The sequence below is a fragment of the Syngnathus scovelli genome, chromosome 7, assembly GCF_024217435.2.
Source record: "Syngnathus scovelli strain Florida chromosome 7, RoL_Ssco_1.2, whole genome shotgun sequence".
In the NCBI taxonomy this organism is placed as follows: Eukaryota; Metazoa; Chordata; class Actinopteri; order Syngnathiformes; family Syngnathidae; genus Syngnathus; species Syngnathus scovelli.
The window spans coordinates 14,733,148-14,755,883 of NC_090853.1; the positions used below are offsets into that span (position 1 = coordinate 14,733,148).

A 22,736-nucleotide genomic window follows, 5' to 3' on the forward strand; every position below is an offset into this window, starting at 1 on the left:
ACCTATTCCACAACTTCCCACTTACCCAAAATTCCAAATTTTCAATTTTGAAATTCACACCCAATTTTCCCAAATTTCCTTTTTCCCTTGTAATTTCTACATTTTTCAACCGATTCAACTCTTTTCAACATCATTCTGCAACATTCCCCAAGTATTTATTCAACCTCTTCACCTTCACACGCAATTTCTTCAGGAATTGCAAATTCTAGTTATTATTATTATTATTCTACTTATTCCGCTCACTTTTTTGACGCTTAACTCCTTCCACATACTTCAACCGATTCACTCCGTTCCACTTTTCACTTATTCCAAATATTCATGACACGGCTGCTTACATTTTTTTTGTTCGAAAAATTTTCCGTTTTCACAAAATTCACGATTTTGTGGCATTTTTTTCCCCATTCATTCTTAATGGCAGATTCAACATTTCACATTTTTGTTGTTCCAGTTTGAAATTCACTTATTTCAGCACATTCAAATCACATTGGGGACATTCCCAAACTTGCCAAATTCAAAAATGTCACGTTTTCACTTTTAAAATTTGCACAAAATTTTGCAAAATTTCACAAAATTTAGTTTTTCACTTCTAGTTTCTACATTTTTCCACCGATTCAACTCGTTCCAACTTTCAACTGTTCATCTTTTGCCTACCTATTCCACACCTTCCCACTTAGCAAAATTTCCAAATTTTCAATTTTGAAATTCACACCAAATTTTCCCAAAATTTAGTTTTTCCCTTCTAATTTCTACATTTTTCAACCGATTCAACCCATTCCAACTTTATTCACTTTGTTCACCTTATGCTTACCATATTCACCCCCTTCACCCCCACTTCCACAATTCAACCCTTGACCCCCACTTCCAGAGTGGCGGCCATCTTGGATTGACCCTGAAGTGCCCCAATGAACCCGGAATGAACTGGAAGTGCCCCAAATCAAACCGGAATTGACCCCAAATGAACCGGAAGTGACCTCAGGTAAACCGGAAGTGACCCCAAATCAAACCGGAAGTGACCCCAAATCAAACCGGAAGTGACCTTTTTAAACCGGAAGTGACCCCAAATAAACCGGAAGTGACCTCGGCTAGACCGGAAGTGCCTCTACTCAAACCGGAAGTGACCCAAATAGACCGGAAGTGACCCAAATCACCCCGGAAGTGACCTTATTTCAACATTAACTGCCCTAAATAGCTACATTAGTCGCTAACTTTTGCATTTTTTGTCCGATTGAACCCATTTCAACATTTTAACTCCAAAAGTGAACCTCCTGAAGCTATTTATTTTCGTTTTGTTCCACATTTCAAAATATTTTGGCGCAATTGCTTTTTCTTTTAATTCCCATTCATTCTCTATGGAGATTCAACATTTGCTCTCACGTCTACATTTTTTAACTGATTCAACCCGTTCCAACATTCAACTGTTCATCTTTTGCCTACCTATTCCACAACCTCCCACTTACCACAAATTCCAAACTTCAAATTTGAAATTCAACCAAATTCTCCAAAATTTAGTATTACACTTCTATTTTCCACATTTCTCAAGAAATTCAACTCATTTCAACATCATTCGCCATCATTCCCCAAGAAGTGATTCAAAGTCTTCGCCTTCACACGCAATTTCTCCAGAAATTGCATTTTCTAGTTATTATTATTCTTCTATTTTATTCCCGCCACTTTTTTGTCCCGCTTCTTCTTCCACATAATTCATCCGATTCACTCCGTTCCACTTTTGACGTATTCCAAATATTCACGAGATGAGCGCTTCCATTTTTCTCGTTCCGAAAATTTTCCGATTTCGCAAAATTCGCGAATTTACGACAAATTTTTCCCCATTCATTCTCAATGGCAGATTCGACATTTCACATTTACGTCATTCCCCTTTTACATTCACCTCATTCAGCACATTCAAACCACATTCGGAATGATTCTCGACATTCCCAAAATTCCCAAATTCAAAAATTTCACGTTTTCTCGTTAAAAATTCCGACAAAATTTCACGAAATTTCGTTTTTCACCTCTAATTTCTACATTTTTCGACCGATTCAACCCGTTCCAACTTCCAACTCTTCATCTTTTGCCTACCTATTCCACAACTTCCCACTTACAAAAAAATTCCAAATTTTCAAATTTGAAATTCAACCAAATTCTTCGTAATTTCGTTTTTCTACTCTAACTTCTACATTTTTCAACCGATTCAACCCATTCCAACTTTCAACTGTTCATCTTTTGCCTGCCTATTCCACAACTTCTCACCTACCAAAAATTCCAAAATTTCAAATTTGAAATTCAACCAAATTCTCCAAAATTTCGTTTTTCTACTCTAACTTCTACGTTTTTCAACCGATTCAACCCATTCCAACTTTCAACTGTTCATCTTTTGCCTACCTATTCCACACCTTCCCACTTACCAAAATTTCCAAATTTTCAATTTTGAAATTCAACCAAATTCTACAAAATTTGGTTTTTCTACTCTAATTTCTACATTTTTCAACCGATTCAACCCATTCCAACTTTATTCACTTTGGTCACCTCATCCTTACCATATTCACCACCTTCACCCCCACTTCCACTATGCTTACAAAATTCAACCCTTGACCCCCACTTCCAGTGTGGCGGCCATCTTGGATTGACCCTGAAGTGCTCCCAATGAACCTAGAATGAACCGGAAGTGCCCCAAATCGAACCGGAAGTGACCTTAGGTAAACAGGAAGTGACCTCAGGTAAACCGGAAGTGACCCCAAATCAAACCGGAAGTGACCTTTTTAAACCGGAAGTGACCTTTTTAAACCGGAAGTGACCCCAAATTAACCGGAAGTGACCTCAGCTAGACCGGAAGTGCCTCTAGTCAAACCGGAAGTGACCCAAATAGACCGGAAGTGCCCCAAATCAATCCGGAAGTGACCTTAGGTAAACAGGAAGTGACCTCAAGTAAACCGGAAGTGACCCCAAATCAAACCGGAAGTGACCTTTTTAAACCGGAAGTGACCTTTTAAAACCGGAAGTGACCCCAAATAAACCGGAAGTGACCTCAGCTGGACCGGAAGTGCCTCTAATCAAACCGGAAGTGACCCAAATCAAACCGGAAGTGACCTTATTTCAACATTAACTGCCCTAAATAGCTACATTAGTCGCTAACTTTTGCATTTTTTGTCCGATTGAACCCGTTTCAACATTTTAACCCCAAAGGTGAACCTCCTGAAGCTGTTTTTTTTCGTTTTGTTCCAAATTTTACAATATTTTGGCGCAATTATTTTTTCTTTTAATTCCCATTCATTCTCTATGGGGATTCAATATTTGCTCTAACTTCTACATTTTTTAACCAATTCAACCCGTTCCAACATTTGACTGTTCATCTTTTGCCTACCTATTCCACAACCTCCCACTTACCAAAAATTCCAAACTTCAAATTTGAAATTCAACCAAATTCTCCAAAATTTAGTATTACACTTCTATTTTCCACATTTCTCAAGAAATTCAACTCATTTCAACATCATTCGGCATCATTCCCAAATAAGTGATTCAAAGTCTTCGCCTTCACACGCAATTTCTCCAGAAATTGCATTTTCTAGTTATTATTATTATTATATTTTATTCTCCACACTTTTTTGTCCCGCTTCTTCTTCCACATAATTCATCCGATTCACTCCGTTCCACTTTTGACGTATTCCAAATATTCACGAGATGAGCGCTTCCATTTTTCTCGTTCCGAAAATTTTCAGATTTCGCAAAATTCGCGACTTTACGACAAATTTTTCCCCATTCATTCTCAATGGCAGATTCTACATTTCACATTTACGTCATTCCCCTTTTAAATTCACCTCATTCAGCACATTCAAACCACATTCGGAATGATTCTCGACATTCCCAAAATTCCCAAATTCAAAAATTTCACGTTTTCACGTTAAAAATTCCGACAAAATTTCACGAAATTTCGTTTTTCACCTCTAGTTTCTACATTTTTCAACCGATTCAACCCATTCCAATTTTCAACTGTTCATCTTTTGCCTGCCTATTCCACAACTTCTCACCTACCAAAAATTCCAAAATTTCAAATTTGAAATTCAACCAAATTCTCCAAAATTTCGTTTTTCTACTCTAACTTCTACGTTTTTCAACCGATTCAACCCATTCCAACTTTCAACTGTTCATCTTTTGCCTACCTATTCCACACCTTCCCACTTACCAAAATTTCCAAATTTTCAATTTTGAAATTCAACCAAATTCTACAAAATTTGGTTTTTCTACTCTAATTTCTACATTTTTCAACCGATTCAACCCATTCCAACTTTATTCACTTTGGTCACCTCATCCTTACCATATTCACCCCGTTCACCCCCACTTCCACTATGCTTACACAATTCAACCCTTGACCCCCACTTCCAGTGTGGCGGCCATCTTGGATTGACCCTGAAGTGCTCCCAATGACCCTAGAATGAACCGGAAGTGCCCCAAATCGAACCGGAAGTGACCTTAGGTAAACAGGAAGTGACCTTAGGTAAACCGGAAGTGACCCCAAATCAAACCGGAAGTGACCTTTTTAAACCGGAAGTGACCTTTTTAAACCGGAAGTGACCCCAAATAAACCGGAAGTGACCTCGGCTAGACCGGAAGTGCCTCTACTCAAACCGGAAGTGACCCAAATAGACCGGAAGTGACCCAAATCACCCCGGAAGTGACCTTATTTCAACATTAACTGCCCTAAATAGCTACATTAGTCGCTAACTTTTGCATTTTTTGTCCGATTGAACCCATTTCAACATTTTAACTCCAAAAGTGAACCTCCTGAAGCTATTTATTTTCGTTTTGTTCCAAATTTCAAAATATTTTGGCGCAATTGCTTTTTCTTTTAATTCCCATTCATTCTCTATGGAGATTCAACATTTGCTCTCACGTCTACATTTTTTAACCGATTCAACCCGTTCCAACATTCAACTGTTCATCTTTTGCCTACCTATTCCACAACCTCCCACTTACCACAAATTCCAAACTTCAAATTTGAAATTCAACCAAATTCTCCAAAATTTAGTATTACACTTCTATTTTCCACATTTCTCAAGAAATTCAACTCATTTCAACATCATTCGGCATCATTCCCCAAGAAGTGATTCAAAGTCTTCGCCTTCACACGCAATTTCTCCAGAAATTGCATTTTCTAGTTGTGTGAAGGCGATGGCCTTCACACATATGTTATTCTACACCATTCTCTATTATTATTATTATTATTATTATTATTCTTCTATTTTATTCCCGCCACTTTTTTGTCCCGCTTCTTCTTCCACATAATTCATCCGATTCACTCCGTTCCACTTTTGACGTATTCCAAATATTCACGAGATGAGCGCTTCCATTTTTCTCGTTCCGAAAATTTTCCGATTTCGCAAAATTCGCGAATTTACGACAAATTTTTCCCCATTCATTCTCAATGGCAGATTCGACATTTCACATTTACGTCATTCCCCTTTTACATTCACCTCATTCAGCACATTCAAACCACATTCGGAATGATTCTCGACATTCCCAAAATTCCCAAATTCAAAAATTTCACGTTTTCTCGTTAAAAATTCCGACAAAATTTCACGAAATTTCGTTTTTCACCTCTAATTTCTACATTTTTCGACCGATTCAACCCGTTCCAACTTCCAACTGTTCATCTTTTGCCTACCTATTCCACAACTTCCCACTTACAAAAAAATTCCAAATTTTCAAATTTGAAATTCAACCAAATTCTTCGTAATTTCGTTTTTCTACTCTAACTTCTACATTTTTCAACCGATTCAACCCATTCCAACTTTCAACTGTTCATCTTTTGCCTGCCTATTCCACAACTTCTCACCTACCAAAAATTCCAAAATTTCAAATTTGAAATTCAACCAAATTCTCCAAAATATCGTTTTTCTACTCTAACTTCTACGTTTTTCAACCGATTCAACCCATTCCAACTTTCAACTGTTCATCTTTTGCCTACCTATTCCACACCTTCCCACTTACCAAAATTTCCAAATTTTCAATTTTGAAATTCAACCAAATTCTACAAAATTTGGTTTTTCTACTCTAATTTCTACATTTTTCAACCGATTCAACCCATTCCAACTTTATTCACTTTGGTCACCTCATCCTTACCGTATTCACCACCTTCACCCCCACTTCCACTATGCTTACAAAATTCAACCCTTGACCCCCACTTCCAGTGTGGCGGCCATCTTGGATTGACCCTGAAGTGCTCCCAATGACCCTAGAATGAACCGGAAGTGCCCCAAATCGAACCGGAAGTGACCTTAGGTAAACAGGAAGTGACCTTAGGTAAACCGGAAGTGACCCCAAATCAAACCGGAAGTGACCTTTTTAAACCGGAAGTGACCTTTTTAAACCGGAAGTGACCCCAAATAAACCGGAAGTGACCTCAGCTAGACCGGAAGTGCCTCTAATCAAACCGGAAGTGACCCAAATAGACCGGAAGTGACCCAAATCAACCCGGAAGTGAACTTATTTCAAAATTAACTGCCCTAAATAGCTACATTAGGCGCTAACTTTTGCATTTTTTGTCCGATTGAACCCGTTTCAACATTTTAACCCCAAAAGTGAACCTCCTGAAGCTTTTTTTTTACGTTTTGTTCCAAATTTCAAAATATTTTGGCGCAATTGCTTTTTCTTTTGATTCCCATTCATTCTCTATGGGGATTCAACATTTGCTCTCACTTCTACATTTTTTAACCGATTCAACCCGTTCCAACATTCAACTGTTCATCCTTTGCCTGCCTATTCCACAACTTTCCACTTACCAAAATTCTCTACAATTTCGTTTTTCTACTCTTTTTTCCACATTTTTCAACCGATTCAACCCATTCCAACTTTATTCACTTTGTTTACCTTATGCTTACCATATTCACCTCCTTCACCCACACTTCCAGTGTGGCGGCCATCTTGGATTGACCCTGAAGTGCCCCCAATGAACCCAGAATGTACCGGAAGTGCCCCATATCAAGCCGCAAGTGACCTTAGGTAAACAGGAAGTGACCTTAGGTAAACCGGAAGTGACCCCAAATCAAACCGGAAGTGACCTTTTTAAACCGGAAGTGACCTTTTAAAACCGGAAGTGACCCCAAATAAACCGGAAGTGACCTCAGCTGGACCGGAAGTGCCTCTAATCAAACCGGAAGTGACCCAAATCAAACCGGAAGTGACCTTATTTCAACATTAACTGCCCTAAATAGCTACATTAGTCGCTAACTTTTGCATTTTTTGTCCGATTGAACCCGTTTCAACATTTTAACCCCAAAGGTGAACCTCCTGAAGCTGTTTTTTTTCGTTTTGTTCCAAATTTTACAATATTTTGGCGCAATTATTTTTTCTTTTAATTCCCATTCATTCTCTATGGGGATTCAATATTTGCTCCAACTTCTACATTTTTTAACCAATTCAACCCGTTCCAACATTTGACTGTTCATCTTTTGCCTACCTATTCCACAACCTCCCACTTACCAAAAATTCCAAACTTCAAATTTGAAATTCAACCAAATTCTCCAAAATTTAGTATTACACTTCTATTTTCCACATTTCTCAAGAAATTCAACTCATTTCAACATCATTCGGCATCATTCCCAAAGAAGTGATTCAAAGTCTTCGCCTTCACACGCAATTTCTCCAGAAATTGCATTTTCTAGTTATTATTATTCTTCTATTTTATTCCCGCCACTTTTTTGTCCCGCTTCTTCTTCCACATAATTCATCCGATTCACTCCGTTCCACTTTTGACGTATTCCAAATATTCACGAGATGAGCGCTTCCATTTTTCTCGTTCCGAAAATTTTCCGATTTCGCAAAATTCGCGAACTTACGACAATTTTTTCCCCATTCATTCTTAATGGCAGATTCGACATTTCACATTTACATCATTCCAATTTTTTCTACATTGTTCAACCGATTCAACTCATTCCAACTTTCAACTGTTCATCTTTTGCCTACCTATTCCACAACTTCCCACTTACCAAAAATTCCAAATTTGAAATTCAACCAAATTCTCCAAAATTTCGTTTTTCCACTCTAACTTTTACGTTTTTCAACCGATTCAACCCATTCCAACTTTCAACTGTTCATCTTTTTCTAACTATTCCACAACTTCCAACTTATGAAAAATTCCAAATTTTCAAATTTGGAATTCAACCAAATTCTCAAAAATTTTGTTTTTCTACTCTAATTTCTACATTTTTCAACCGATTCAACTCATTCCAACTTTCAACTGTTCATGTTTTGCCAACCTATTCCACAACTTCCCACTTAGCAAAAATTCCATATTTGAAATTCAACCAAATTCTCCAACATTTTGTTTTTCTACTCTAATTTCTACATTTTTTAACCGATTCAACTCATTCCAACTTTCAACTGTTCATGTTTTGCCTACCTATTCCACAACTTCCCGTTTACCAAAAATTCCAAATTTGAAATTCAACCAAATTCTCCAAAATTTCGTTTTTCTAATCTAATTTCTACATTGTTCAACCGATTCAACCCATTCCAACTTTCAACTCTTCATCTTTTGCCTACCTATTCCACAACTTCCCACTTACCAAAAATTCCATATTTGAAATTCAACCAAATTCTCCAACATTTTGTTTTTCTACTCTAATTTCTACATTGTTCAACCGATTCAACCCATTCCAACTTTCAACTCTTCATCTTTTGCCTACCTATTCCACAACTTCCGACTTACCAAAAATTCCAAATTTGGAATTCAACCAAATTCTCAAAAATTTTGTTTTTCTACTCTAATTTCTACATTTTTTAACCGATTCAACTCATTCCAACTTTCAACTGTTCATGTTTTGCCTACCTATTCCACAACTTCCCGTTTACCAAAAATTCCAAATTTGAAATTCAACCAAATTCTCCAAAATTTCGTTTTTCTAATCTAATTTCTACATTGTTCAACCGATTCAACCCATTCCAACTTTCAACTCTTCATCTTTTGCCTACCTATTCCACAACTTCCCACTTACCAAAAATTCCAAATTTGAAATTCAACCAAAATCTCCAAAATTTCGTTTTTCTACTGTAATTTCTACATTGTTCAACCGATTCAACCCATTCCAACTTTCAACTCTTCATCTTTTGCCTACCTATTCCACAATTTCCCACTTACCAAAAATTAAAAATTAAAAATTTGAAATTCAACCAAATTCTCAAACATTTTGTTTTTCTACTCTAATCTTTACATTGTGCAACCGATTCAATCCATTCCAACTTTCAACTTTTCATCTTTTGCTTACCTATTTCACAACTTCCCACTTACCAAAAATTTCAAATTTGAAATTCAACCAAATTCTGCAAAATTTCGTTTTTCGACTCTAATTTGTACATTTTTCAACCGATTCAACCCATTCCAACTTTCAACTCTTCATCTTTTGCCTACGTATTACACAACTTCCCACTTACCAAAAATCCCAAATTTGAAATTCAACCAAATTCTCCAAAATTTCGTTTTTCTACTCTCATTTCTACATTTCTCTACCGATTCAACCCATTCCAACTTTCAACTCTTCATCTTTTGCTTACCTATTCCACAACTTCCCCTTACAAAAAATTCCAAATTTTGAAATTTGAAATTCAACCAAATTCTCCAAAAATGTGTTTTTCTACTCTAATTTTCACATTGTTCAACCGATTCAACTCATTCCAACTTTCAACTCTTCATCTTTTTCCTACTTATTCCCCAAATTTCCACTTGCCATAAATTCCACATTTTAAGATTTTAAACTCAACCAAATTCTCTAAAATTCTGAAATTCCACCAAATTCTCCAAAATTCCGTTTTTCACCTCTATTTTCTACATTTCTCAAGTAATTCAACTCGTTTCAGCATAATTCGCCAGCATTCGCCAAGAAGTGATTCAAAGTCTTCGCCTTCACACGCAATTTCTCCAGAAATTGCATTTTCTAGTTATTATTATTCTTCTATTTTATTCCCGCCACTTTTTTGTCCCGCTTCTTCTTCCACATAATTCATCCGATTCACTCCGTTCCACTTTTGACGTATTCCAAATATTCACGAGATGAGCGCTTCCATTTTTCTCGTTCCGAAAATTTTCCGATTTCGCAAAATTCGCGAATTTACGACAAATTTTTCCCCATTCATTCTCAATGGCAGATTCGACATTTCACTTTTACGTCATTCCCCTTTTAAATTCACCTCATTCAGCAAATTCAAACCACATTCGGAATGATTCTCGACATTCCCAAAATTCCCAAATTCAAAAATTTCACGTTTTCACGTTAAAAATTTCGACAAAATTTCACAAAATTCCATTTTTCACCTCTAATTTCTAAATTTTTTGACCGATTCAACCCATTCCAACTTTCAACTGTTCATCTTTTCATTCGGCATCATTCCCCAAGAAGTGATTCAAAGTCTTCACCTTCACACGCAATTTCTCCAGAAATTGCATTTTCTAGTTTACAAATGTGATTGCACTTTATTTTACATATTTAAATGTTCAGATATTAAGATGTGATAGACCGTTTTTGCATGATTTGAATGAGGCAAAATAACATGCTTTTTCTCTCGAATATATTGTTATAATCATTTGTTTCAGATGTAACTATTTTCTATTGTTTCAAACTTGAATCTTGAGAAACAGGGGGTCGTTTTATAATCAGGGTCGTCTTATATTTGGGCCAATACGGTATATACATTTCATTGTTACTACTGTCTACTGTTGTGCCGTTTGTCTGATCGCGGTTTGTTTCGTGTGTGTGCCATTTGATTGATAGCTTCGGCGCGCTCCTTTAAGTTTTCCTCGCATCGTATGAGTAGCCGTTACGCAGCGCCACGGCGACAAACAGTCGCCAGTAAACGTATTTTGATGTCTCAATGACTTACCGTATTTTCCGCACTATTAGGCGCACTTAAAAATTTTAAATTTACTAAAAAAAAACACAGTGCGCCTTATAATGCAGAGCGCCTTATATATGGATCAATTGATGAATTTGTTGATCCATACTGGTTGTACACAGCGCTCTGCCAAAATGTTTCAGTATGTTTTAGTACGACTAGTAAATTACAAGGTCGCATTGCTTCCCAGCATTACGGTAACCGTGGTCGGGGGCGTCACTGAATAGCTGTTGTTACCCGCGAGGCTATTTCATTTCAAAATAGGCTGTTCCGTTAATGTTTTCGAGTACGTTTACGGATCAATATTCAACGGAATCATAAATAAGCAGCACCAATGTGTTAAATCAGTCTTTAGTCGGTTCCGATCACTTTTATGGGAGTGTTTGAGAAACGTGATTGTTTACAGGGGGCTGCCACGACACTTTGCTGAGGCTCATGGGAGTCTGCGAGCTGAGGCTCATGGGAGTCTGCGAGCTGAGGCTCATGGGAGTTTGCTGGTTGCTAATGCTATAATGATAGGATGATGCACGAGGCTATTTCATCTCAAAATAGGCTGCTCCGTTAATGTTTCGAGTAAATTTACGGATCGATATGGAAGGGAAACATAAGTAAGCAGTACCAATGTGTTATATCAAACTTTATTCAGTTTCGATCATTTTATAGGAGATAGTTTGAGAAACGCGATTGTTTACAGGGGGCTGCCACGACACTTTGCTGAGGCTCATGGGAGTCTGCGAGCTAAGGCTCATGGGAGTTTGCGGGTGGCTAATGCTATAATGATAGCTGCTATACGCACGAGGTTATTTCATCTCAAAATAGGCTGCTCCGTTAATGTTTCGAGTAAATTTACGGATCGATATGGAAGGGAAACATAAGTAAGCAGTACCAATGTGTTAGATCGAACTTTAGTCAGTTCCGATCATTTTATAGGGGATAGTTTGAGAAACGCGATTGTTTACAGAGGGCTCATTGGTTATTGGTAAGTGGATGCATACCGCAACCCTAGTCAACCTCAGTTTTTTGTAGTATAGCTTCTATTTTATGCGCCTTTTAATGCGCCCTATATATGAAATAATTTCTACAATAAAAAATTCAATGAGGGTGCGCCTTATAATCCAGTGCGCCTTTTGGTGCAAAAAATACGGTATGTTTGGTGTGTTGCCGAGAGTATTTCATTTATGGTTATTTAGTATAGCGGAACCGTTACGCGCAGTTAGTTATGTAATGTGTGCCGTCTACTAGTGTTGGGTGACATCAGAAGTTGAGCGTTGACTTATGTGCTGTATTTCTGTCTGTTGCAGAACCACACACACACCCCACAAACCACACACACTCTTCACACAAGAATCACATTCACACACCCAAACACTCACCCATGTACACTACACATACCTGCTCTTACGAACAAATCTGTGCCTATACCCTTTTGCCAGTTTGCCTGTACGACCCTAGGAGCCAAAGTGCCCGTTACTTTTTTTGCCAATAACTCAGTAAAGCAATCAAAACTGAACCACGTCTTCTCTCCTGTGTTCTGACCGACAGCCGGGGGCGAAAAGAGCATAACCATCCGAGCCAACAGTCCTCAGGCTCCCCAACAAAAACAGTAGGTTTATTTCCATTTCAAAAACCAGAAGCTATTCGTTTACAAATGTGATTGCACTTTAGTTTACATATTTAAATGTTCAGATATTAAGATGCTATAGACAGTTTTTGCATGATTTGAATAAGGCAAAATAACATGTTTTTTTTCTCTCGAATACAATGTTATAATCATTTGTTTCAGATGTACTGTAATTATTTTCTGTATAAAAATTAAATTTGGTGTTCAAAAAGTATTTTTTCAAACTTGAGTCTTGAAAAAGAGGGGGTCGTCTTATAATCAGGGTCGTCTTATATTCGGGCCAATACGGTAATGGAACGTTCATTCTGCCGTCAACCACCTCATCCTGCCAGCGATGTAGTGCCATCATAAGAAAAAAAGGGCAGTTCATGCTCGAAAACCTTGTTAAATAACCAAGTTTAAAAAATTCTGCAAAAACCATTGGGTTGGTATTCCTCCAAAGGGATGTGAAAGAGGAAAATACTGTCATAGCAGTTTATATAAATTAGTTTACATTGAACCATCTTGCTTCACTGCACTATGTCAAATCTTTTTTAGGAAGCTAGCATTCTGTGTGCGTGTGTGCATTGTATATGTGTGTGCATCATGTGCGCGAGACCTGGTGAGTGTTGCGAAGTGGCCAGGGAGGTCATGGAGTTCGATAGGTTGAGGTTGGCAGTGATGCTGAGCTGGCTCTGGCTGGCGGGTGGATAAGGGGAAGTGGGCGTTCGTAACTGCTCTTCCCCTCGCTCCTCCTCAGCTGCTGGCAGGTAGCTGTCAATCAATGCCTCAAGGAACTTGACAATCAGCTCAGCATAGTCTGGTATTTGGGTTTGCTATGGGGTGGAGAGAACATTTAAAGGGAGTAAAATGAGGATGGTTCATTTTTACCTAAATAAGTCGAGTTTATGTATTTTTTCGGGTTAATCAGGAAAATGAAAAATGTTAGCATTTTCTATTTTATCCATTCATTTTGGAGAAATAATGAAACAACGAATGCCTTTAAAAACACCCGCTTTAAACGAGGAATAAGGCCACACATCCATCCCCTTCCTGGTTGATGAAGTCAAGAAAGGAAGTGATCACAATTCCCCCATTGGAAATCACTGTAAAGACTATCGCTTAAAATGCCCCAAAACAGCTATAAATTGGCACTAACATTTCTATGGACATCTCTACTTATGACTACTTCAACATGTATCACAAGGATTAGCCTCTCCGTGGCTGATTTAAGAGAAATGAGTAGCCTCTCTGCAGTTGAAGTGTCCTGTCACGTCTACTTCCTTTCACCAGTCATACGCAAAAACGATGCAATCCGAGAGGCTTTATGTAAGCAGAATTGTTTATATGTCGTTATATATTCAAATGAAATTGGTAAGTTTCCTTCGCACCGCTACGTATGGATGTCTGCCTTAACTATCTTTTAACCATTATAGCCATGTCCAAATAAAGGCTTTTTATATTTTTCCATAAAGACAGTGCCTTGGATTCCTTCCTTTTGGTAAGGGTTTCTTTGAAGTCCATGTATGGGGGTACCACCTCTGCCGCCTATCTGAAAAGAAGGTGCTTTAAATGGCCACACTCAGCTGAAGGGTCGGCCTCCTCACTGGAACCCAGGTGCTCCCAATCTTTCCTTAGAAGAGTCACGAGCTGGCTGACACGTTTGTATTTGTAAATTTTCATCTTTAGGTTTCTTTTCTTCTTTTTTTAAGTTTTCACTCGCACTCTGCAGTAGACTTGGTCCAATGACCACTCACACAATCGGAAAACTCAATATTCGCATCATAAAGCAATGATGAGTACGTGAGCACATTGCAAGGAGTACATGGAACCAAAAAAAACAGCATAATAATTAAATGCGGAAATTAAGACAATGCAAAAAGTGTTCATTTAAGAAAAAGTCACACTTTTGCATTCATTACATCAGCAAAGTTTTGTGATGAAATTGTTATTAATAATTTTTTATTACTAATATTAATAAAGGCAGACACTGAGTGTGGCCGTTTAAAGCACCTGCTTTTCGGATAGGCAGCGGAGGTGGTACCCCACACGTGTACTTCAAGGGAAATGCAAGTCAAATGAACCCTCACTAATCTAAATCAACTGTCTAACGACTTATATACCTTATGTACTCAGCTGGCATAAAGCCTCTTGGAACGCGTTGCGTTTGCGTATGTTACCAACATACTGGTGAAAGGAAATAGACATGATAGAGCATTTCAGCTGCAGAGAAGCTGCTCATTTCTCTTAAGTCAGCCACAGAGAGGCTAATCCTTGTGATATGTTGAAGTAGTCATAAATAGAGATGTCCATGTAAACATTGGCACCAATTGATAGCCGTTTTTGGACATTTTAAGCTATTGTCTGTAAAATTATTTCCAATGTGGAAATTGTGATTTCTTCCTTTCGTGACGTAGTCAGGCTGATCTGTCAAATCAAGCAAACTCCGCCCATAAAGTGGGCGTCAGTAAGTGTACCGCCCTTCTGTTCTAAAGGACTGTTAAATCTCTTCTGAGTTTTTTTTTTCAGGGGGGAATTGTAGGACTGACATAATTTTTAATACAGTTTTATCTCATACGTAAATTGGCTCATTTTACTCTCCCTTTAAGTTTGAAATGCATGTTCCATAGCTCATGTAATGTTTTGGCAAGCAAGCAAACCTAGGTATAGGGGAGTTGGTCTAATTAACACAGACTATAACAAAAATCCCTCTCACCTTTGAGAAAGGACCAGCAAATCTCCAAAGTCCATTAAAACCAAAACCTAATAAAAGAAAGGAGATTAGCAAGGGCAATGTAACAGAGAACGTGATAGACAGGGTTGGGGAGTTTCAATAGCTCTGCTTTGCATCTCAGTTCCACATTACCGTAATTGCCGGACTATAAACCGCACCGGATTATAAACCGCACCAGCTAAAATTCAGGGATATTTCAGTTTTTTTCTTACATAAGCCTCACCGGAGTATAAGCCGCACGTGCACACGAGTTTTTTTTACAAAGAAAGACAGTACATAGAAAGCCTTTTTAACGTTTTAATAACATACTTGAACATGTCTTTCTAAACATTGCCTGTGACGCAGCAGTACTACCGCAGCAACGCAGAAGTGTGCACGCGAGTTATTAGCAAAGAAAGACTGGACACAGAAAGTTTTTTTAAAGCTTTAATAACATACCTTAACATTTCTTTCCAAACACTGCCTGTGACGCGGCAGTAATACCGCAGCAACACGGAAGTAACACAGCAAAGTCATTGAGACGCGGCGGTAACACAGCAGCAAAACAGCAGCAACACGGTAGCACAGCACTAACAGGGCTGGTTAAAAAAAACATACCAGTAAAAGTAAAAAAAGAGCCCTCTTCATCTTCCTCCTGTGCACTGAAACCAACGAAGTCTTCCTCCTTAGTGTCCGATTGGAATAGCGTTAGATATCCTTCGCCTCACACTTTCTCAGTCTCTCTTTCGTCGTCGGTTTTGTGCATTTTTTCGAGTGTGAAGAGAGTCTTTTCATGCTAATCTTATTCATGCACGAAGCGCTAAATTACATTAAACTAGCGAGCGACACGTATAGCTTAAAAGCGGCATCGTATGCATTTCTTTTGTCCCCCCATAATGACGGTTTGTGTATAAAAGCTTCCTGTCTTTGTGTGAATGCGGGTGTGTGCGTGATGCGCGAGACGATCAAAACACAAACTGGCACGTCTTCTTCGGCGCATTATCTCTTCTTCGTCTGTCTCGCTCTTGCTTCCTGCTAGAGTGCCCCCTGGAGACCGGAGGCCATAAAAATCCATAAGTACGCTCCAGAGTAGACACAAGATAATGTTAGCAACATCGACTGCCTTTGGCTTAAAAGCGGCATCATATGCATTTATTTTGTCCCCCATGATGACGGTTTGTGTATAAAGGCTTCCTTTCAGTAATGTCCGTCTTGATCGCGTTCTGCGTGATGCGCGAAATGTAAACACAAACTAGCACGTCTTCTTCGGCGCATTATCTCTTCTTCGCCTGTCTCGCTCTTGCTTCCTGCTAGAGCGCCACCTGGAGGCCGGAGGCCGTAAAAATCTATAAGTACGCCGCGCCGCCGTTTAAGGTTCAAAGTAACCTTCTGCATAAAATGCATTAAAAGTTCACATTCATTACAACTTGTTTTTGGTGAGCAAAATGTCAGAAGAATTGAATTTAAATGCTGATTGATTGGGTTTTAATACAATGCAGGTGGTCCAAACAGCGCCACTGCTTTGTGTAATCTCTGAGTGACATGGCAGAGTAAGAGAAAGGGTTTAGAGCACAGGTGTCAAACTCAAGGCCCGGGGGCCAGATACGGCCCGCCACATCATTTTATGTGGCCCGCGAAGACAAATTGTGCATCAAATTTGTGTGTCATTACTAGAATTGCAAATTGTCTTCACTTTTACTAATATCTTTTTTTTAAATATTTGACCAGTTTTTACTCGTCTGATTTGAAAACGTGTTATTTGTCAGTTTGTTTTGTAGCTTTTACTGTATATAATAGTGTTAAGAGTAAAAGTGATCAAGTCATCACAAAAATCATGAAAAAAATCTTATATAAGCCGCACCTGACTATAAGCTGCAGGGTCCAAAATTTTGGAAAAAAGTCGCGGCTTATAGTCCGGAAATTACGGTACACATTTGGAACAATGTCACTTGGAACCACATTGCAGAGAAAACACATGAGGCCACTAGTATATCTTACTTTGTAAATAGGAGGGCTGGTACTGTGGTGGTGACTCCTCGTGATACACCACACTCTGGACAATGCCATGAACAGGGTTCAGGAGGTTTGTGTCCTGGCACATGGACAGCACAGTGTTGATCTTGGAGTCCAACAAGTTGTGACTAAGGACAAAGACACACATGCATGCGTGAACTCGATCATACACGAGATGTTAGCTAATGCTCAAACTACATGGTGCAGAGTCAATGGTTTTATTTCCTTTTATGTTATTAAACTGACAAATTAGTTTGCCATGTGTTTATTTGACCCTCTCAAATTTGGAGGCACACCAATTTGTTCCAGCAACGACAGGTGATGGAATTCATTTTATAAATAGAGTTGGGAGTCCCAGAGCCTGACCCAGGGCGGTAGGCAGGGTACACCCTGAACTGGTCTTTTTTTCAACATAAACAACTAAAACATTTGGAACTTTGTTAAAATATTCTAAACTTGCTCTCAGAGGTTATATTCATGTAGAAATTACTTGCATCTAGCAAGAATCTTACTAACTTTGGAAAATTCTCTCACAAAAAAAAAAAAAAAAATCATCTTAAGACTATAAACAAACTATATTACGATATCCACACACTGCTGCTACTGGTGTTACGTGTACAAGGTGTGCTTATCCTGTCACACGGTGCTTCAGCAAATGCTTAAACTAGATGAAGATGGACTGTAAGCATATAGGTTGGTTACTTACACAACTGGAAAAACCTTTGGGAAGACAACACTCGCTTCAGCCAAATACTCATAAAGAATTCGCTGATCAAAGTCATCCGTGGTGTATTTAACCTGGGTGGCCTGGTAAATATGACAGCAATGAACCGTTAGCAAAGGTAAGGAGGACTGCGTAACTAACAGAACACAGTACAATTCCTCACCAGCACAGTGAGAAGGAGAGCCTGGATCTTAGGGTCAGTTAGCACCTCCTCGTCCAGCAGAACATTGGACTCGGAGACAGACACTTTGCGAAGATGAGAGTTTCCAATTCTTTGTGTCTCTGAATTTATGAATGACATGAAATGTGTAAGCAAACCATTACATGAAACAAAGGAAATTCCTGAATCTAACATACCCATTTCATAATCGTTTTCGGCAACCCGCCTCATTTTAGGCGGTGTTGTCATGCCTGATTCCATCTCAGATCTCTTTGGTGCTTTGGAGTCGGATATGAGATGATCAAAGCTCTTCCTGGTGCCTAAAAAACATGCAACAACAAGAAAATGTATCTACTGAATACGTACGGGGAAAAATCATTGATGTGGTAGGAATTAGGTTGTACCCAAAAGCTTCTTTGTAGTAGCTTGTGAAGGCTGACCCATGTCCAGACTCATTGACTTGCGTGTACGTGGGCTGATCTGCCCCACTGTGGGGTAATGAGCTGAAAGATAGCGCTCTGAAAACTGAGGGGATGTCCATGGTTGTGTTTCTCGCAGTGGTCTGTGAGGAATTGGGGGGGGGAAGGACAAATGTGATCATAGCTAGTTGACATGAAAGCTCAGGTCATATGTCTGTCAGAAATTATAAACTGTGTAAAGTATATTTTGTATGTCTTCAGAAATTATGAACTGTGTAAAATATATTTTGTATGTCTCCTTGCAGTTTTACTTGCATCACAAGGCTTGTCAAACAGTTTAGAATGGGGCGGGAGTGTCCAAACTTTGTGAAATTTTGGTATTTAGGATCAAAGCCCTCCGTAGCCGACTGGTATTTTCGATCACCTTTATTTTGAGACTTTTTAAAGTCAGAAATACCACCAACTACATTTTGCATTTGACCAAGATTTACATACATTTTTAATGTAATGCAGTTGGCTTATTGGACAACCAAAGCTTCAGTTTACCGTCTATCCAGCTTACCTGCAGCTGGGATCACTGATAAGAGTAGAGTAGGTGTCCATTGGTACGGGGTCCACTGAGAGGTCTGAAATCAGCAGTGACTTCCTGTGTTTGAGGCTGCAACGACTTCGGACCTCTTCAGAAACAGTAAGCAGTGCTACAAAGAACCACATTAAATTTTTTACAAATAAAGGCAAGGCAAATCTAAAATAGACCTATTTGTTATATACCAGCCAAATAAGCCACGCTCTGGGTGTTCACTTCAAACTTGTCACATTTCAGGTGCTTGCTGATAAGAGCCAACAGCGTGTGCAGGATTCTCACTGTTCTTGCTACTGTGGTGGCTGATGGATGTCTGTAGCCTGGAAATGCATTACCAAAAATACAGATGGCATAAGCATGAGTATCCAAAATTTTCAATGTTCAACTGATTAATAGATTTGATGAATGTTCTGTGACACGCAATCATCTACATAGGCAAAAGACACATTTAAAAATGAATGTAGAAATTCAGCGCTATTTATTGCCTAAATATATTAATGCCCCTAACCTTACCTTCTATCTGATCCAATTGGAAGTCAAAGCTAATATGTACATCTCAGGTCTTATATTCAATGCTTGATAAACAAATTCTGTAGTCAAAAGGAATTGCTTCTGTTTCAATACTTTTGGAGTGGAATGTCGGCACTAGTTAGGTCGTCCTCAGACGAGCTTCCATAGTCGAAGCTATACATTGCTAGTAATGACTGTGGGGCGCAGCTCCTCACAGCATCCCCAATCCAACCCTTAATGCTGAGTGTCAAGCAGGGAGGCATCGGGTTCCATTTTATAGTCTTTTTGGTATGACTCGGCTGGGGATCGAACCCACGACCTCCCAGTCAGGGCGGACACTCATACCACAAGGCCACTGAGCTGGTTATACTAGGCAGTAGCACTAGCACTAGGGTTGGACAGTTACTCAAAACTTAATTGTGATTGTGGCTTCTCACCAGCCTAAAGGCTATGCAAATCACTCCCTCATAATATTCCCTCAGTGGGAGTTTTTACCTTTGAGTAGGTGGCCCACAAGTGCAAAGTTGAAGTTGGCACTGAAGTTGAGGCCCACAAAGTGATCCATCTGTTTACAGTGCCATTCCAAAGGGCGCCTAATCTCCATGAACACCTCTTCTGGACTCTGAAGGAGACATAAAACATATACTTTTTTTAATGAATTAATACATAACCTGTTATAAAAATGTAAAAAGACCATCATCCAATGTCATGAAGTGCTTTATTGGTGCTTCAGTGGGCTCTCAATGTTTTACCATTTTGAACATGATTGACAACATTAAATCTGAGTTCAACTGTTAATAACTACCGTATTTTTCAGACTATAAGTCGCGTTTTTTTTTCATAGTTTGGGTGGGGGGGCAACATATACCGTAATTTCCGGACTATAAGCCGCACCGGACTATAAGCCGCACCAGCTAAAATTCAGGGATATTTTAGTTTTTTTCTTACATAAGCCGCACCGGACTATAAGCCGCACGTGCACATGAGTTTTTTACAAAGAAAGACAGTACACAGAAAGCCGTAAAAATTCATAAATACGCCGCGCCGCCATTTAAGCCTGAGGGTTCAAAGTAACCTTCTGAATAAAATGCATTAAAGTTCACATTCATTACAACTTATTTTTGGTGAGCAAAATGTCAGAAGAATTTAATTTAAATGCTGATTGATTGGGTTTTAATACAATGCAGATGGTCCAAACAGCGCCACTGCTTTGTGTAATCGCTGAGTCACATGGCAGAGTAAGTAAGAGAAAGGGTTTAGAGCCCTTTGACGCAGGTCACCTAGCGTGCATTCCTACTAAAGCTCATAATAGTCACAAGCAACACAGCCAGAATAAGCAGCAACCATTGTAGTGTTTCAAAATAGTATTTTTGTTGTTTTTTTTCTTCAAGATACCGCACAACAGTGGTCCACAGCCTTTTTACGAGTGTATAAAAGTGATCACGTCATCACAAAAATCACGAAAAAAAATCTTATATAAGCCGCACCTGACTATAAGCCGCAGGGTTCAAAATTTTGGAAAAAAGTCGCGGCTTATAGTCCGGAAATTACGGTACTCAGGAGCGACTTATATGTGTAATTCACAAATTTTTACTTGATCATTAACTTTACTTACTAGTATAGTTGATCACTTCACATGTTATTTTCACTTTAAAATGCACGAGGGCGCACTATGGCTGTGGAAAAATTGGAGCCTCACTGACAGAGTTCCATTCACTGACTTCCGGAGTCAGGATATTTAATGATCTGGAGTGACACAGATGGTTCGATAAACTTGTTATTTATGTTATACCGTAATTTCCGGACTATAAGTCGCGTTTTATTTCATAGTTTGGGTGGGGGCGACTTATACTCAGGAGCGACTTATATGTTTTTTTTCCACAAATTTTTACTTGATCATTAAGGCATCACTTAAAAGTATAGTTGACCACTTCCCATGTTATTTTTAGTATAGTTGATCACTTAACATGCTTTTATATCTTTATCTTGAACATATTAAAACAAAAAATAGAGAAAACATCAAATAAAGCAATTAACACTTTAAAGCACCATATCCAAGTCCACTGTCTGTTTGCTCCTCTTATATTTATTATTATTATTTATTATTATTTGTTTATTTATCATTTATTCAACACTCTTATTTATTCATTATTTATGCCTTCTTGGGTTTTTTTTTGTGTTGCTTGTATGGATACGTGTACTATCTCACCGAGGGATAGTGGGAACGTAATTTCAATCTCTGAGTGTGTCTTGGTATATGAAAAAAAAATCGACAATAAAGCAGAATTTGTCTTTGATAAAACAACCAAATAAACAAAACAAAAAACTACATTTAAAAAAATATATATTTTCAGAAGAAACTGGATGTGGGCGCTTTAAATTTCACCGTTGGTCGTGACTCATCAACTGGGTGGGCTTAAGAAAAATGGCACCAAAAAGAAAGTCATATTTTGCAAGTTACAAACTTCAAGTTGTAAAATATGCAGCTGAAAACAGTAATCGAGCAGCAGAAAGAAAGTTTGGAGAACCGTGATGTACCAATGGATTACTATTTTAAGTGACGTCAGTGGCACCGCGCGGCGCGACCCACGTAAGGACGACCGGCATCATTAGCGGTGATCATTTCTAAGTGACACGGAGGACAAAGAGTTTAAAGGAATTAAGGATTTGGAGTGACATAGAAGGTTTGAAAAACTATTATGGCTTTTACGCACGCCCGGTCCTACTCTACTGAGTCGGGGGCCGGCGCTCGGTCGAGTGGCTGTCCGCGGTGCATGGCGCTCGGACATGACCATTACGCACGCCCGGTCCTCTGCCATGGAGCTATCGTCTCTGGAAGTCCACGCCGCCACACGCTTGGAAGTTTGTTTTGTGGATTAAAGAGCCGTTTACCAAACCTACGTCTATCCTTGTACTTTGTTAACGCTACAATATAGTTATATACTAGATCTGTGGAATAAAGACGAGGCTGACGTCAGGGCGCACGCGCGGCGATGTTTACAAAGGACGAGGAATTTGATCGATGGATTTAATGGATTTAAAGTGCACGGATGGTTTGATAATATTATTGCTTATATTATAGTTATTTGAAATATAGTTTATCGTTATATGAGCCTGTGGAATATTTTGAAGT

The 22,736-nt window shown here is 38.7% G+C and overlaps 1 protein-coding gene across 7 annotated transcripts in view; it reads right to left on the minus strand.

Moving 5' to 3' along the window:
- Positions 1 to 22,736, minus strand: part of nf1a (neurofibromin 1a) — a 176,541-nt gene that overhangs the window by 14,101 nt on the left and 139,704 nt on the right. For all 7 annotated transcript variants that reach the window (XM_049725628.2, XM_068651275.1, XM_068651277.1 and 4 more), the window contains 10 exons: positions 20,099 to 20,225; positions 19,282 to 19,413; positions 19,073 to 19,208; positions 18,496 to 18,653; positions 18,289 to 18,411; positions 18,095 to 18,213; positions 17,914 to 18,014; positions 17,193 to 17,335; positions 15,198 to 15,244; positions 13,101 to 13,317 (listed from right to left, as the gene is read on the minus strand). In XM_049725628.2, coding sequence (XP_049581585.1) covers positions 13,101 to 13,317; positions 15,198 to 15,244; positions 17,193 to 17,335; positions 17,914 to 18,014; positions 18,095 to 18,213; positions 18,289 to 18,411; positions 18,496 to 18,653; positions 19,073 to 19,208; positions 19,282 to 19,413; positions 20,099 to 20,225 — 1,303 coding nt within the window. The remainder of the gene's footprint in view (positions 1 to 13,100; positions 13,318 to 15,197; positions 15,245 to 17,192; positions 17,336 to 17,913; positions 18,015 to 18,094; positions 18,214 to 18,288; positions 18,412 to 18,495; positions 18,654 to 19,072; positions 19,209 to 19,281; positions 19,414 to 20,098; positions 20,226 to 22,736) is intronic.